At 37.5% G+C, this 18,987-nt stretch overlaps 1 protein-coding gene across 3 annotated transcripts in view; it reads right to left on the bottom strand.

The window, feature by feature from the left end:
- Eaat1 (Excitatory amino acid transporter 1) overlaps positions 1-18,987 on the bottom strand; it is a 152,382-nt gene that overhangs the window by 18,707 nt on the left and 114,688 nt on the right. For all 3 annotated transcript variants that reach the window (XM_090414374.1, XM_090414375.1, XM_090414376.1), the window contains exons 3-6: positions 11,832-11,874; positions 6,776-6,833; positions 2,192-2,378; positions 479-712 (exon numbers count right to left, since the gene is read on the bottom strand). In XM_090414374.1, coding sequence (XP_090270500.1) covers positions 479-712; positions 2,192-2,378; positions 6,776-6,833; positions 11,832-11,874 — 522 coding nt within the window. The remainder of the gene's footprint in view (positions 1-478; positions 713-2,191; positions 2,379-6,775; positions 6,834-11,831; positions 11,875-18,987) is intronic.

Here is an 18,987-nt window from a genome sequence, read left to right as displayed (position 1 = left end):
ATTTCTGTGATCCAAGAACGTAAACAGCCACGATGGAGTGAAGTTATGTCGGTAGTAACCTGGCGCATCTTTGGAATATATTGCAAGCATTCAAAAGCGGATCGCCCTCGCTTAGGACGTTAGCGGCGTAGCGAAGTATGCACTTGTGATATTGATAACGCGAGCTGTTTAGTACGTAAAAACATCAGTTCTTTTACAATTATAGAATTAATACACTCTTTGCAGTGTGCTCAGTTTTCCGTACAGTGTTAGCCTTGAACAGAAGTACTGAAAAAGCGTACTGAATTTTAAAGCAGCTTGTGAAAACCAAGAAATTTGGTTTCTTTAGGAGCATCCTTTATTTCTTCCTTGGGTACGGAACAAATAGTCTGATAGCTGCTGTTCTCCATAAAATCTGGTGGGTAATCACTGCAACCGAATAAATAAATTGTTAGTTGAAGTAGAGCTATTCAAGTGATTAAAATCAAACAGCAAATACCTGGATGAAGTGCCAAACGCAGTAGTAATTGCCTGCAGCATGCGATAGATGAAGACGAATGGCTGCGAACGAATGAAGATGAAATAAATTAGTGGAAGGGTGACCAGGCCGTGCAGGAAGAGCCCCACTAACACGGTTATTGTGTAGAATCCGAGTTGGCCAGCAACCACGGAAAAGTCGTCCATCTCCATTATTTTGGCAGCTACCAGGAAGAGGACGCCAACTGGAGACAGCCTGTGGGAAAAAACAATAATTGCTGATTGTTTGGGTTAAATTGTACTTTTGTTAGAGATAATTTAACGTAAAAATGAGCAATAGATGAATCCTAAACATTTGTGAGAGGGGAGCAATGCGGAATGGGAGATGGAAAAGGAGGAGTTGAAAAAGAAACTGCCGACTTGCTTTTCCAACTCTTTTTTCCAGCAGGCTGCAGCAAACGAGATTTTTTTTTATCACTTCAGGCTTCGGAGAGAAAGAAAACAATAGTTAACAGGTTAAAAGAGCTTAGCATAGCACAAAACGGAATCTTTCAACGTGGTTCCATCAGATATACGGATGACACCAAATTGCCACTCGAACAGTTGTAGCAACTCATTCTGAAACCTCTTCTGGCATGGTTTGATGTAAAGGGATTCCCCTCAAAAAATGAAGTGTTGGAGTTTAAAATGGAATTTGATTATTGGGGAGACATTTACTAAAACAGAGTAAATGTCTCCCCAATAATCAAATTCCCTTAACCGCCTGTTTTAGTAAAACAGGCGGTTAATAATGTCGCGATTGTAGTGCTGTAAAAAAGCTCATTCTGTGTGCAAATAAAGTCTTTCACAGCAGGGATGAGGTCTAATCCAAATTAAGATCGACGGCTTTCGTTAAAAGCATGCGTGCTCCTCCATATTACTACCAGCTCGCCATTCGTTTTTTGGTTATTTGGAAAAACTTGAAGTTAGGAAACACGAACATGTAGTGATCAGTAGAGAAAGACATTCGCCCTTATGACTTGAAAGCTTCTTCTAGAAGTGTCACACAGCAGATGACACGTTTTATACCGGAGGTTTCACCTGATGACATCCAGATGGGCGCCTACTGGCATAGATAATAAAAAACAGAGCCATGGCGTAATAAAAAGAACGGTGTAGACGAACTATTCGGACTTCTCTGAAGTTCAGCACGCACCCAGAATGAGGAGGCCACAGTACGATTCACCACCGTGATTTCGAAGGTTCAACCTCGTTAAGTGCGTTCTTCCTGAACTCTCGACATCTTTTTACTGCTAAGCAAAGTCTAGAAATTGAGAATGTTTGAACTTTGCACGACTTTTGCTCAATACCACCGCAAGGTCTCGAAAGCAACTTCCACGCTGCAGTCTTCTGCAAATGGCTGTTCAAGTGATCATTCCCTCCGCTTGGGAAGGGATGCTTTCAAGTTCAAGGTTCCGTTCTTTCACCCATCCAAAATAAATGACGTTTAAAGCTGGTGTTTCCATTAACAAACTAACACTGAGTTTGAGAAAAAAATCACGCGGCGAGCGAGCTATATTTTCATGTTCGATCCGGTTTTGGATTAATACGAAGTGTTAATCCAAAACAGGATTTACATGAGATACAAGAAATCCGATTACACAGATTTACATGAGATACAGGAAATCCGATTAGGAATTACAGGGAAAAAAGGAACCTTTTTTCCGCGATTACATAACGGATTCGTAGAACTTACCAGATCACCATCTTCGTTATGATCATCATCGCATTTCCAAGGCAAGTGAACACGTCGAGCAGAGGCTGTCCGGCTTCTCTCATCCGCCCGAGAGTTATGCCCAACACGACGGAAAATACGACCAGACCGAGGATGTTCGTATCGCCACTTTTTTCGGTCGAAATATCCCACAAATATGGACTGGTTTCTAGACAAGGGAAAAAACAATTCTGCTTTAGCATTTCCTAAATGCTTTCTTGCGAAGAAAACAACATTTGAATTCATTTTCTATGGAATGAAGAAATTAAGCAACAGAAGAGAATGATCTACAAGCCCGGTGTGTTCAAGTTGGAATGACGGCATCGTTTCTCTCTCGGGTGAACCCCCGTGGCTCAGACGACCATAAAACAGGATTCTAATTCTCATCTCTTCTGCTTATTTGCAGGCAGACATCCCATTAACGCCGAACGAAATTATCTCGAGTGGACGCAGCTGACGGTAAAATTTATTATTTTAAACGACTTTTCTGTGGGATTTTCGTCTCGTTCCACTCTTAACTGAGGCTAATGCTCGTACATGAAAAATCGTTACTTAATTTCTTTATGGGTTACTTTTCAATAATAAAATTTCAAAGAGCGCAAAGTGGGCCAAAAATTATGAACCCATTTGCAAGATTTTCTTTAAAAATGAAAGCATGCATTTTGCACTTCACCACTTTCTACGAGGTTGCATTCAAAGTTGTAAATATGTTAACGTGTAAATAAATATGTAAGCAGCGGAAGGAAACCACTTCTACCCGATTTGTGCTGCCATCTTTCCGTCTCGCGATAGTCAATGTGGTGTGCACGTTCTATTCTGCGCATAATTTCTTGGCTGTCGTACTATTAATATTAATGTGGTGAAAACGGAAATACCGCCGAGGAAAAAAAGCAGAACCGTTTGGTGGATTCATGTTTTTCTTTCTCTCTCTAGACGATCACCGTGTCAAGGTTAGGGACGAGATGGAGGGAATTTGGGACATTCAGTCATTGAGGGGAACCGTGTGAGGAGGAGACTGTACACTCGTAAATGCAAACTGTTTGCAGATTATTAACGTAGTTTACCACAGGTGCAACTTCTTTGTCAACAGTTCAGATGGCTGTCGGGAATGCAGTGGAGACTCAAAGACGGTTGGCATAACAAGGTGATATGCACCTTCACGTGGTATGAAAGAAATTTGACGACAGTTGTTTGCACTCCCGAAAAGGAATTCACATCACTTAATTGCCATTTTTCCACACTCATTAAAGCAGCCAGTTATGAATACTTCTCACACAGACTTTCAAATCTAAAACAGTCGCCATCATAGATTTCACAGTCCTGCATTATACCCCCCCCCCCCGCAGAACATCTTTTTCTCGTAGAGGGCAGCATCGTCCATGACATAACTAAGTTTCCAGTCTAATCTTCGCGCCACTGAATGACTTAAAATACGATGCACTATATTGACGTTTGTACAGCATCAACGTCAAAACACAAACCGAATAATCAAAAAGTAAGTGCTCCATGACGGACTCATTCAACCACTCATAAAAATATTACACTGAACTGATAACTCCTCAAAGTCTTGCGCCCAAGTAATACAAAAATTCCTAATTAAAGCATACAAACTACAAAGGAATACTCAAATATCCTCTGAGTAGCTGTAAACTGAATTTGTTTTCATGCATACAACTAAGCATCACGTAGTACAGTCGGTATCGACGATACTCTTCGGTAGGAAAGATCGATTCGAATCCCTTCTAGACGACGAATAAACTTCATCAGGACTCAAGTAAAGGTAAGGTAGCCCTCTCGTTCGAAAGCGGCAAGGATTTCTCTCCCGGCAGCTGATTTTTCATTCTTGAAAACAGACACGCACGCAATCTACAGACATCGCCAACCAGGCAGGTGGGATTAAGCACCCTCTCGTTAACAGCCTCAGATCTCTAAGAAATCAAGTGTTACTTGACAGTGAGAGGCCAGCGAACCCAACCCAGAAGAGAAGATGGAACGAGTATATCCCGCTATAACACTTTCCGAAAGTTCAATCTGCAAGGACTTTCATTTAGTTTAAAGCAACGCCTCCTACAACACGCGATTCCCGATGGAATGGGAAAATATTCCCTTAACTGAACCCGCACATTTCCTTGAAAGCATTAGGAACTATTGATGGAATCCGCAACAGTTCCATTATAGAAACGGAATGCATTCTTATTTGTGTTTGGCGGTTGGATCCATCTGGCTTTCGATTTTGGGAAGCCTTGCTGTGTTTGGTCATGAAGTTCTTCCTCCCTTTGAGTGGAAGTGACGGCCGGTTCCATGATTTCCTCTTCTAGAAAAAGAAGATCCAAGATGAACTGAATCAGAATGTGCACCGTTCTAGATTCCCATCTGCACGTGTAGGGCTCGCTTCACGATTTCTGGTCCCACGATGAGAAGAATCGTTACTCAGAAATCTTGGAGTCGATGTCGAGTGGAGCCAGTACAATTAATGGAAATTACGCACTCTGATGAAAAGCACGGAAAAACTTACGTATAATGATGTATAATGATGAAAAGATGAAACATTTGCAGGCGTTGGCGGCCCGTTGGATATATCCTCTCAGTTCACCTTCGTTGTTTTATCTTCGACATGCTCTCTCTCACGCCAATGATATTAGAGCCCATTTAATCTCTTCTAGAAGAGTTCAGGAGAGTACGAAAGATTACTGTCGTCGCTATTCTCCCCACCCAATAGAAGAGACATCAAACAATCGCTTCGCTTCCTTCTGTGAGATCTCCTGAACTTATCAAGCCTTCTGGATGAAGAGGCGAATTTGCCTATCTGGACGGTGGCCTGTCGAACAGGAGAGAGAGTACTGATTACTTATTCAGATGTTTATCTTGTCATTTCGTTTTTTTTACTTCGTCAGACTATCATAATCCTTAAAGGATGAATTCACAGAAAAGTAGTTCAATTTCAGGCGCACGATGGAGCGACACGTGGACATCCCCTCTCCCGAAAATAATAAATTTTGTTATCCCAGTACCAGCAAGCACCTTCTCCGGCAGGGGGGAGCCGATTCACTACAGCAACCTTCATCGCCCGCTGACAATGATCGTAGCAAAGTTATGCAGAACCGCCCGTTTTTCAGAGAGACAAAGCACATCACCAGGAGCCCCTTCTGGACGTCCACGGGTAGTGCTCACGGAAACATCGCAGGAGGGAGTTCGATTACAGCGATGGTGGGATGAAGAATATATATGCTAAAAATACCAAGCTATTTTAAACCTGGTTTTACTCCATTTCCGAAGTAAACAAACAGACAAACAAGTCAACTTTGCGCCTGCACGTGTTGGAAGTCTAACTGACCCTCAAAGTAGTATAAGACCAAGGCAACTCTTGGTAAAAGTAGAATAAGCTCTGATCACTAATCATAATATTTACCCTTAATGCAAAGCACATCTCCTGGAGGAGATGTATGATGTTTTGTATTAAAGGCAAGGGGCCACTACCCAGATAGGTTTCGACCTTTATTGAGGTCTCATCAGTGGGAGCCAGGCTAGAAATACCAAGATCACTAATATATTATAATATATTAGTGATCAGAGCTTATTCTACTTTTACCAAGAGTTGCCTTGGTCTTGCATTACTTTGAGGGGCAGTTAGACTTCCAATACGTGCAGGCGCAAACTTTACTTGTTTGTCTGTTTGCTTACTTGGGAAATGGAGTAAAACCAGGTTTAAAATAGCTTGGTATTTTTAACATTTATTATACCCAAGGTAAAATACTTTCCACACACACACACACACACACACACATTAATAAAAGGGCTTACGAGAAGCAGATCGAAGAATACGGCAAGAAAAGATAGCAAAAGGAGGAAGATGAAAAGGATCAGCCTCACCATGAACAACCATCCCCCACAGATACGGGCGCACGCAGCGATTTCGGGCTAAATTACTGTGAAAGCCTAAACGAGTGCCATCAAAAGACCGAACAAGCAAATACGATTCTCACCTCCGCATCTTAACTACGTTTCTGGTTCAAGGACAGAAGCTCAGAACAAATGCTTCTCCATGTGACGTTTTGTGTTTCTAAGAAACTTGTTCCGTTGGGCGCTTAATTTTATTTTTCTCGTACGCGTTTAGTGGTGGCGTGCGAGCGTGAGGTACAAAAGCCATTTTCGATTGGTGGGGGGGGATGCGCGAAGCGATTCTTTTTACGGCAGGATGGATAGTAAATAAGTACACTTTTAATTACGACGAAAATTAATAGGTCGATTTTTACTTATTCCGCCATTTTCACCGATGTTACAAGTCGATTCGAGTTTACTTAATGCAAGGAACGATTAAAATCGCTTTTGTACTTTTCTTCTCTCCATTCCTCAGCGAGCTTCAAATCTGTCAAAGCAATTGTGAATTGCAGCGAATTGCATTGTTGACTGATTTGTTTATAACTTTAAAAGCCTGTTTTGTAAGATGCAGTGTACTGTCAAGCTCCTAGTTTAGTAAGCAACAGTGGAGTTGGTAATGGCAGCCTGTTAATTATTACACATTGGCTATATTACTGAAGCAATATTACGAAAAAAGTTTCTACATACCGTTGCTCGAATTTCCAGTTTTATTTTCGTCTTTGGGTTTTATGAGGACAGTAGAATACTGAAAGAGAAATACCGTACATAAGTAACGCAAGAATCCAGTGTAGTTTATCACAATACAATCTAACATCGAAATCGATGGCTTCCTATAAATTAGGTTACTTAATTTTATAATCGACCCATTAATTACTATCGAAATGCCGTATTGTAAAACAAGAAAAGTGAAAACATTTGCCTTGCTACGATAAAAATTATGATCTTATTAATAAAGGAAAGAAACACAAATTAGTTTGATATTTTGCTAATAGTGATTTTGAAACAAAGAAAAATGTGATGATCTCTTGACGATTGGACTTCAATTGCGTCCTTTGAGACTCTTCTGTTACAAGAACCATCTTTCCCTCCTGTGTGCTGCCTCAAAAAGTTTTGCTTCTAAAATTCTCAGATAAATTTCTTTTCCTTAGCAACTTCACTGATTACAAGCCATTCCCACCATCCAAGACGACTTCATCTGATCACGGGTTTTCAGCAATTTAACGCAAGCGGCCGTTTTCGTACATAATTTGAAATCATGAGAAAATTGCCGAATAATAAAAAAAAAAAGTAATTTCGATTATTAGAAATCAAGTAACTTTTTTTTAAACTGAAATCGAACATTCCTAAGAAAATTCTTTCACTTCATGACGTGGTATTCCAGATGCATCCCTCCCATGCCATAATTACAACACACCAACATTTATCGCTCCACTAATATCACATATTTTGCTATTACAACAAACTGGGAAATCCTAATGCTTAGCGCTGCATACACCGACGTAATGAACTGGTGATTTCGAGAAGTTGGTTAAGTGCACAAAATTCAGGATGGATAAGATAGTGTGTAAAGAAGGGACAAACGGTTTTGTCAAAAGATAAATCGCACTTCAATTTACTTTTATAAAAAAAAGTTTATAGCTGAAGTGGATAGGGGGAATACACGACAATGCACGAAGTCCTGTTGTGCAAGTTGGAGCAAATAGGTGTGGATACGAAGTGATGCGGATAAGAGGGTGACCAATGATAGACACCAGAGTAGTTCATGGAGGAGTAGATTCCAGGGGAAAGCGTATAACTAGCAGTGAGCAATAGGACTCCACACTCGACCACTGCTATTTAACTTGCGCATTAATGTAGGGAAATGTTCAGTTGTTTGTTGATGATACAACAAACGTTGTAGAGATATTGCATCGTGGTTTAATTGTGTGATCAAAGGAGAAGAGAACAGCTTTCAGTTTAATGCGGCCAAGTGTAGTTATGTATTTTGGAATGAAAAGGAAATTAATGAGGCTAAAAATTTGGGGGTAATTGTCGATTTGGGGTTAAAGTTCAGACGACATATTGGTAAAGTGGCTAGAATAACTCAATGGATTACCTTAGTTATTGAAAACTGATAAGAGTCAATGAAATCAATTATACACTCTGTAAGGCTTTAATATCCACCAATGACAAAATGGTGAATAACAAACAGCAAAGCCTTCAATTTCCCAAATCCCGACATCCAAGTCTGTACGAGTTCAGGTCTGATGTAACCAAAGCGTCATGCAACTGAAATGACGTGTTCATCTATGTTTACTTCTCTATGCCCTGCCATATTGTGTGTTGTATTCACCATCTGTTTTTATGTTGAGTGTTAAATTCGTTATCATCTCTACATCAATTGGCGGCCCTACTCACTGCCGTGCAGCAAGTATGGCCAATGTTCATTTTATTTCAGATAAGTTTGAGCTGCTATTCTCGTTCATTATCCAATTTTGGGCGACTACTCAAATCCTCGGGAACGAGACGAGACATTGTCCATTTCTACTGGCATGTCAACGACGCACACGAGAGGTTGCGAATTCATTAGTGTACTATGTAAGCAAGGGCATACGCAAGGACGCTGACGTTTCTTGAACAGCATAGGCTTAGAGAAAACTGAGAAAGACAGTTCCAAAGAATGTAAGCGAAAGGAATGAAAGATGGGTGAGAAATTCGTTAGTAGCAGAACAATGAATGTACGTTGACCAACATACATTCAACAAATTTGGTTTCATTCTAGAGGATGCTATGGCTTTTAAAATTAAAAAAAAATCCCACACACGAGAGGCAGAATGGCATAAATGGCTTGTGTGGGTAGGGTTTAGGAGAAATCTCTTCACATTTCTTATACAGCTGAAGTCCTTTGAAAATGCTTCATGTGAAGGCCGGTCCACAGAACTGGAGGTGGATGGAATGAAACACGACGGAGTAGCAGGTTAGATGAGCATGTAGTCTCTTGTTGGGAGGTTGAGCAGGTGTTGCTCAAGTTCCTGTACATGTGGCAGAAACAGGAGGCAAAATGGATGCCAGTTTTGCTTAACAGTGGCCATGGAAATATCTGTAGAAGAGAGACAATGCGGAAACTGATCATAAGAGAGAGGCTAGGAGATGTGCGATTAATCAACTGAATTGCCGTTTTCTGAAGAGCATCAAATTGGTTAGAGAGGGCTTAGGCGCACCACATGCAGTATTCCAAGGTTAGTCGGATGTAACCGGTCAGAAGAGAAGCGCCGTCTCGATCGATCAGGGTTGCCAAGTTTTTTGGAAGCTGAGAATGCTATAAAGTGATATGAAAAGATACGTTAATTCAGTGTTTAGCAAGGTTAGATTGCTTTGAGTTCAACATAGGACTGGCGTTTCGAAACAGATCGGTCTCGTTCAGGTAACGATAACGGCTGTGCTTTATCTTCTGGAGAAGGCAACAAAGCTGATCTGTATTCTAGTTACCTGTTATATGAATCCACAAATTTTTTTTAAAAAATTTTCTCTACTAGTTTCGCGAAATTTTGCTTCACTTCATCGAGGTTATTACATGAATAAACTAAAAAAGGAGAAACATTTAATAACTCGCGTGAAAATATTTTAACATGATCAAAGAATGGAAAGCGTGCATTCGCTATTACTTTGGCTGCTGGGTCGTGGGTTGCTTCCCCTTCTGGTAGATAACAGTGTGTTATGATGGATCAATGAAATTAAGAAAAACTTGAGAACTAAGATACTGTAACTCTTGGTTCATTTGTGTCGGTGGAAATTCCGCAACTATCGCATAAGGAAGATAATTTTTTTTTTTTTTTTTGCTCTGGGTACTGATGAGAAATGGTGTGTAGGTAACGTCCGAGAGCTACGGTATCTTAGTCCACTCTTACCAAAAAATGGCAACAACAGGAACATTAATAATAAAAAATTATTTTTCAACCTCCAAAACAATCAGATGAACATGAAAACCGAGACTTCAAAGCAGCATGATTCTCCCACATATACAATCAGTCACAGATCAAACAGCAAGGTTGCTTCGCCAACAAAGATACTTAAAGGTCCTCTTCTACCCAATCCACAAGATAACCAGAAACTCCCCCCTAAACTTCCACATCCGCCACTTAAAACCCAGGTATCTGCAAGATCAACTGCAGTTGTCAACTACTACATAGGACAAATTGGCAGATAAGCTGATCGGAACACTTCAAAGACCCCGAGAATGAAAGAAAACCCAACAGAAACAAAAGATCGAGTAGAATGCAAATTAAAATGCTCCACATAGATTATCATTTTTACTTGAGCGTTCAAATAATCTGCTAAAATGAAGCACCCTCTACAGTACAGCAAAAAATATTTGGTTTTATTACTTCATCACGGCACACTCGTATCTACCAGCTGCATACGGCAACCCACCAACCAGCAGCTCAGCGTAATTGCGAATGGCACACTTTTCGTTGTTTAATCATGTTCAAATATCTTACTACAGTTGTTAACTGTTTTCTAGTTTAGTTTTATTCTTGTAATTAACCTGATGTGAAACAAAAGAATTTCACGAAACTGGTCGAGAAAATAAAGTTGGATAAATTTTTGTGAGTTAAGATATTCCTCGAATGTTTGATTTCCACAGATGCCTACGCAACGAAAATTTGATGTGGAAGAATTTCTTCAGGGTATGAGCAACACGAGTCAAAATATGAGAGAGATATCTTGTGTGGTGGGGAGTAATCTTTTTGGCGGAATTTTGAGAACAATGGTTCGTGATTTTTTTTTTTCCCCCTATGATTTTTCGGGTTGTTTAATGGTAGGAATTTCTCGGCGAATCAGACCATTATGCGAGGTCTTCGATACTATCTGTGAGAAATGATGCCTGGTTCATAAAGACCGGTAAAAGTAGGTTTATGGTGGACAGGAAGTCATCCGGTTTTCTTTTTATGATAACTTCTAGGAAGGATAAAATTCCATTTGATTCTTGGGTGTAGTTTTTTTTTTTTTTTTTTTTTTTTTGAAGGGGGGAGTAAGAACACAGAATTCTTGATACGAGTTTTTCCAATAACGGAGCCACAGACAGTTTTGGATTTATGCTGGAAATTTTTTTCTTAAGTGTTCTTTATAAAAGTTGGGGAAAATGGATCCGTCGCAATTCTTTTAATCTGTCTGTCTGAAATTCGTTGAGGTGAGGACAAACTTTAGGTCCACGATGTCTGATGGAAACTGAGTTCCAGGTGTCATTCAAAAGGAATGAATGAAGTAATGTCGAAACCGACTATTAAGTCACAAAATTTGAGTTTCAACTCTAATTCTTGAAATAAAATCGAAGGCATTATAATTTATTAAACAAACATCTTTGCTGCGTATGTGTGTTTTGCTATAATTGACGTGGATGCTACACGGTTATCTCTTCGCCACAGAAAATATGAGCATGCCAGAGTGGAATTTGAGCCCACACCTGTTGGCGGACGGCGTGTCAAAAGAAGTGTTCGCTGTTAAGATCGTTCAGATTCTTCTCATCGTATCTATTTCATTACGAGTATACGCGTGCAGGACGCCTAAACTGGTTCAGGCGTCCTGCGTTTATATACTTTCCTTCGTTTTTCTGTAAATGTTGAGCTGTATAGCAAGTTGTTGCATAAGAAATTAAGGTTATGAAAATGAAACAGTAAAAAAAAAAAAAAAAAAAAAATATATATATATATATATATATATATATATATATATATATATATATAAAGCAGTTGCAATAACTTACCTGAAACATGCAAGCCTCAATGATATTTGGAGGGAACATATTCCTGAAAATAAAAAAAAAAATTGATCGACAATATAATATTGCTGTGTGTTTGTTTATAACTTGTTCTGTACACCACAACAGGGAGGGGGGGAAAATATACATACAAACTTGCCGAATAACAAATTTGGTATGTTCCAATATTAACAAGTATTAAAGCAAATGAAGAAATAGAATGGCTTAATATAAAAACGATACTAAATGCAGCAGCAAATGAAAGCTTAGGAAAGACCAAAAAATTCAATAAAAGGAAAAAACTAAAGATCTGGGATGATACAATCAAAGAAATAATCAAAAAGAAAAAAGAAGCTGATCACAAATGGTTAAGCAGTAAAAGATTAGAAGATGAAATAGAATATAAAAGAATAACAGCCATAGCTAAAAGAGAAGTCAGAAAAAGAGAGAATCATGGAATAAATTTGTTTCTAATTTAGACCATGATTTATATAAAAGACCCAATGCATATAAAATTTTGAAACACTTAAATGTAGATACCAAAGAAAACATAAAATTAAGCACTGAATTGAAATTAGAAGAATTTCTAAATTTCTACACAGAATTGTGGACAGGCAAATATTTTAAAAAAGACAACTGGAAAACAATTAACGAAAATGAAAAGGAAATAACTGAAGAAGAATTAGAAATCAGCCTGAAAGAAACAAGAAATGGAAAATCTCCTGGAGAAGATAAACTAGGTTCAGAACTATATAAATATGCAGGAACTAGATTCAAAGAAAGACACCTATTATTTTTAAATAAAATTTATTCAACTGGTATCCCCCCAATAGAATGGAAAAAAGCTGCGATTCCTATCTTTAAAAAAGGTAATAGAGATGACCCTAAAAACTATAGAGTATCAGTATACTAAACTCCTGTTACAAAATATATAGCAGAATCTTAAAGAGCAAACTAATGAAATATTCCGAAAACTTTATTTTAGAAGTACAGAATGGATTTAGAAAAGGACGATCATGTACAGACCCGGCCGTTTGCTTAAAATTAATAATAGAGAAAAGAAGATAATACAAATTTAGAAACACATGTTGCATTTATTGACTTTGAAAAAGCATTTGACAAAGTTAAAAGAAACATATTATTTAACATATTAAAAGAAAAACAAATATCAAATAATATCCTAAAAGCTATCACAAGTATTATATGAAAATAATCAAATACAAATAAGGTTAAATCACGAGCTATCATATACGAGAGAGATAAACCAAGGGGTCCCCTCTCAGCAACTCTTTTTAATATCTACTTAAATGAAATAATAATAAAGTGGAATAAAAATTTACATCAAGGAATTAAACTTTCTTCTACAGTAAACTTAAACACTCCCTCTTTGCAGACGACCAAATAATAATTACAAATTCTGAAGATAACTTACAGAAAGCTATTTTAGATCTAAATAGATATCCAAAGATTATGGTATGATAATATCAACGGAAAAATTAAAAACTATAGCCTTTAAAGGACAAGATCCAGCAAGAACTAAAATAGTATTAGATAACAAGATCTTAGAATAGGTGAATTCATTTAACTACCTAGGATGTATGATCACATATGAAAATGAAAAAGATATAAACGTAAAAATTGCAAAATATTTAAAAATAACAGGTGTAATTAACTCTAAATTTAAACCAAATCTAGTTCAAAAACAAACCAGGCTAAAAGTATACAATACATTAGCCCTACCGGTCTTAATGTATGGAAGCGAAATCTGGACAATAAAACAAAAAGACAAACAAAGATTAACAACAGCAGAAATGAAGTTTATGAGAAAAACTGCAAAGTATACCCGATTTGATCACAAAAGAAACGAAGATATTATGAAAGAATTAAACCAAGAACCAGTAACAGAAAAAATTAAAAAATATAAACCTAAATGGATGGAACACGTTCAAAGAATGAAAACAGAAAGATTACCAAAACAAGCCTTAAAGTACAAGCCATTAGGAAAAAGAAAACCAGGACATCCTCTTAAACGATGACTTCTAAGGCCGGAACAGGCCATGCTAGGCCTAAATCCTTGATGTGCATGATGATGAAAGCAAATGCTGGACGAAGGTGTCCTCAAAATGTGTTGCATTCACAAAAGAGGCGACTCTCAATTTGTCCTAATAAGGCGAGTTGAAATTGCGTTTGCTTTATTCATTACACATTTGAGGTTTTCCATAAAAAGAAAAGTTGCAATTACACTTACTCGAACAATTAAAAATATAAAAGTTATAAATATCTAAGTAAAATATAAGAAGCTGAAACGAAATTTTAGAGCTGTTCAAGGACGTACAAGAATGAACTGAATGAGAAATGGAATCTGTGTACATTATGAAATAAATAATAAAAGAACATATACAAAGAGAGAAGACTACTAAAGGAAATAAATATAAGGAAGGGGAGAGGAAACCTATGAGTTAAAATATAGCCTTTACATAGCCTAGGTCTTGAAAGAAAAAACAGCTAACTGACTTGGGTACCAGATGATCCACTGTAAGTGGTTGTTTAATTCAAGCATTTATTGAGTTCGTATGTTTTCTAATGCACTTCTGCATCGAAACACAATGTAATTGGACCGGAGAGAAGAATTTCTCTGCAATAAAGTAGATCTATCCTAGGTTCCAGTAAAAAAGAACTCCAGGCTAACCTCGAAGCAAGCCTGGGAAAACAACACCTCAAAAACTGAATGGCAAAAATGTTACGTCAATCAAATATGGCAAAACGTCAGAAAAATCTCAGAATACAAAGATCAATTGGTCTTCGTAAAGTAGTTCAGTAGGTGGAGATAAAAAGTAACGAAAATAATTAGTTCAAAAATCGTGATTCATAATTATGGGCAAGTAAATGAAACTGATTAAACATCACATGCTTTTAACTGATTGACGTGTGGAAAAGATGAAGGATTATACTGTTAGCGAATGATTTAAGCATTAATGCCATATAGAGTATTTCTGAATTCAGAATGGCAACGTATTCCACGCCAAATGCCATTGTTAATATAAGAAAGTATTTTACGCACAAAAAATTGAACTAGTTCAGATTTCAAAAAAGTCGGATTTTTTTGGATAACACAAAAGAATCGAATTTTACAGTTGTATCCTCTGCAGCTTAGTCGTTAGAGGTTATACCAGTGGTCGCCAAAGTGGTCGATATAACATTGTTAGGGGTCAATAGAAAAATATAAGACATCATTCACTCTTAATTGCGTTGCAATTCAGGATGGAGGTAATCCAAGTTAACCAAATTAAATATTACCTGTAATATTTAATTTGGTTAACTTGGATTACCTCCATCCTGAATTGCAACGCAATTAAGAGTGAATCGTGGGAACAGGTCCATGAATAGGACCTGTAAGATGGAGCAAGGTCATGAAAATAGTTACGGAGGCAATCAAGTAGGCCGAAATGACGTATTTACCATAAACGGATGGTGTGGTTCCCGCCCGGCCGGCGCGGAGGAAGCGGGATTGCAACACGTGCGCGGTTGCTTATTTACTTATACTTAGGCGTATTTGATCCCAGTCTCATTTTTGCGCATCGACATGAGCGTTAATGTTCTAAAATTCATCAACATACATATTATAATTCAATTGTTATTCATTCACGAACTAAACTTCTCTATGTTGAAGAGTTGAGCAGGGCTGGTAGTTTTGTACATCCTATAGAAATAGGTGAGTAGGTATATTATTTAGACTTATTACTTCTGCTTATTGACTTCAATTTTAATTATTTTGTTACAACTACAATAACAGCTTCAGATTCTAAAAAGAAATGCCGACAATATTCGTTAGAATATTTGAAACTCGGGTTTATTGCTTCATTAAGAAACGAAACGAGGCCTATGTGTCTTCTTTGTGAAAAAACTTTTAGTAACGATGCAATGAAACCAGCAAAAATGAAAGATCATCTTCAAAGACTCCATCCCGATAAGAAAGATAAAGATCTTTTTTAAAGAACTGAAAGAGAAATACACACATCGACCAACTATAAAATCATTTATGAAAGCACCTGCCGAAGCTGACAATAAACAAGGATTAACAGCCTCCTACAATATTTCTTTTAATAAAGAAAAAAAAGGAAAACAATATACAATTGCAGAGGACATTGCTATACTCGCAATCAAAGAAGTAATTGAAACCATAATGAAAAAAGATTCCGACCCTGTTTTAAAATGCTTACCCTCGAGGAGTGCGAATACCGTGAAAGCCATAAGAATAGAACTATCATTCGATAGTTCTTCTATTATTATAGTAAAACCAAACATCAAATTATTGACGAATTTTTATTTGCAAAATATCTTGAAAGTGATGGAACGAGGTTGACAATTTTTCAACGATTGGAGGAATATTTAAATAAGTACGATATTCCATTTACTAACATAACAGCAGTAGCCACAGATGGCGCATCTTCAATGGTGGGCCGTTATCGAGGTTTCGCTGCCTTTCTGAAAGAAAAAGTTCAGAGTGTACGACTATTCACTGTGTGTTGCACCGAAACCATTTGGTGGCAAAAACTCTCAGTGACGAACTGCGTGATACTCTAAGAGTGTGGATTAAATCTATTAATCAAATTAGAGCTCATCCTCTTAAATCGCGATTGTTTGCCAAACTTTGTGAAAAAAAATGATGAGTATCAAACCAATTACTCTTGCATACTGAAGTAAGATGGTTGTCTAGAGGTGCAAGTCTACAAAGATTTGTTGAGTTGTTCGACTCAACCCTAGAGTTTCTTATAGATGTTAATTTGTTTTTGAGTGATGAACTGAAGAGAAATAAGAATCATATTTTCTACTTGGCGGACTTATTTTCAAAATTTAATGACGTACAGACCCGTCTACAATGTAAAGATGGCACGATTATTCAAGCTCGGGCGATTCTTTTAGGCTTCCAAGCTAAATTAGCCTTATTTAAATCATCCTTGTTACGAAAAGATTTTCAGTACTTTTCGAATCTATGGCAATTGGAAGTAAAAGATGAAGACTTAGAAATATACACCCGTTAAGTGGGAAACCGTAGGTAAAATTTCAGATAAGCAATTTACATTTCGCAGAAATGCCTTTCAACGACTGAAATTAAAAAATAAAAATAAAAAAAAATACCTGCGTAAAAATAAATCTCGCAAATGACGTCCTGTTAACTAAAAGCACTTTCACATGAAAACCTGTTTGATGATCTCCAAATGTTTAATGTTTTTTTGCTCCCGTTTTTGGAGAATTCAGTGACAAAATTTACTCCACGAAGTTTACCACGACCCTCTATTTCTCGATGCTACTCGCATGTACAAATACAAAAACTTGAAACCATCTTTTATAGTTAACCGGAATAAATGTTAATTCTGATGTTGGTCACCAGAAGGCATAGTTTCATCCATCTTTAGATGAGCCCTTGAAAAAAAAAAATGCATTTATTGTAATTCTTTAATTTTTCATTTGTTTTTACAGACAGCTTGGTGTCTATTTCCCGATATTCGATTTTTTTAAAATAAACATCAAGCTGTACGTAAATGATTTACAAAGTAATTAATGATTTACTTAAGAAATGCGACTGAATTTGACCACAAACCGAAACATCTGAGCCTCCCGAAAGGAAAATAAAAATGTCATACGAGGACTGTTATTTGTTAAGCCTGCGAACAGCATTCGCTGTCTAGTTCTAAGATCCATCATTTATCTATCAGTTCGCGTGCTACCGAGCCTCAAAATCGTTACCGGTATAATAGGTGCGGAAACGAGTTGTATGCCGGAAACCAAAATTTCAAAACTTTTTGCTACCTTCGTTTTTAACTGATTTTATTCTGGGTTAGTTCTGATTTTGTACGATTGTGAAAAGTTTAAACCTACAGTCTAAAAACAGATTAGTGTGTAGATAGGCCCAGGGCATATTTACATACTGGTGTGTTCTGAGTATTGAAATCCAAAACATGAGAAATCCTGAAATGACTAGTTCACTGTAGATCGACACCCGCCTCGTAAAAAAGCTAAGAAACGAGTGCCGTGTTTATAAATGGAACGTGCACGTTTGGAAAATCGCTGCTCGCCGTGCGAGGGCAGATAATTTACCTCTAAAGGAAAATCCTTCGCAAATGCTGTTCTTGTGCAACCAGCAAGAATCGTCCACACCTGAACTGGCGAGAATCGCACATTACGTCACCAAGGCAAACAAGTTATCCTGATATTTCGCCTGCTGTATTCATCCGCAGTTATTTTAAATGTGTGTCAGACGGTTATGTATAATTTTAACGTTTCTAGGAAAATTAGCGCTTACATCGTACAGTTGTGGCACGTGAAGGTTGCGAGATATCACGTGATCAAAAGAATTTCCGAGCGTTGTCGTTCAGTTGGGTTTCGACTGTTTTCAGATGAATTTTCAGCTTTTATTCCCATTTTATGATCTCCTTATAAGGTTATTTGTGCTGCTTGCAAATTTGTTTCAAACAAATGTTTAACATTTCAGCTCCTGAAGTGCTTTCCACGAAGGCAACTCAAGCTGTCGAATCAGGTGAACTAACCGAATGCTGCCCACAGCAGATTCATTTCAAATTGAGCTCATCTCCATTCATAAAATGCAACGCACCGTGAAGGTTAACTGCAATGAGTGACTGTGTTAGTCAAACGTAGTCTATGGCCAGGCCTATCGGATAAGCTACACTCCACCAATCAAGTTTAGTAATGTAACAAAAATAGCCTTCTTCCGTTACTATTTGGATTATATTTAATCTTTGTGCTGTTTCCCGTTACAAAAGCATTTGGTTGGACGAAATAGTAATCAAAACACACTTAGAATGACGCCTATTTTGTTTAATTAGCGATGTTTGTCTGCGATTGCAAAATCAACATTTTCCTTATTTCCGTAAGGGATAAAATGCAGTGAGTCGCCTGATCCGAGTCGTTATTTAAATGAAAATTTGAATCTTAATTTTTATCGAGTCAGTGGGAGTTCTGTTATTGCAATGAAACTAATTGTAAATTAATAAATATCTGCAGTCGTTGCTGACGAGTACTACCTATATCGTTTTTGATTCAAGAGTAAGGAGTAATGCAAATATTCAGAATTCAAGACAGTTTAAATCTCAATATTTCTCGTTTCCTTGTCTTTCATTTCTGTATCTTTTTGGACCAAAAA

The sequence above is a fragment of the Typopeltis vanoorti genome, chromosome 25, assembly GCF_054136105.1.
Source record: "Typopeltis vanoorti isolate ZY-2024b chromosome 25, IOZ_Tvanoo_1.0, whole genome shotgun sequence".
NCBI classification, from domain to species: Eukaryota; Metazoa; Arthropoda; class Arachnida; order Uropygi; family Thelyphonidae; genus Typopeltis; species Typopeltis vanoorti.
Note: the sequence above shows the minus strand (reverse complement) of the source record. Positions and strands in the feature narration are given on the sequence as shown.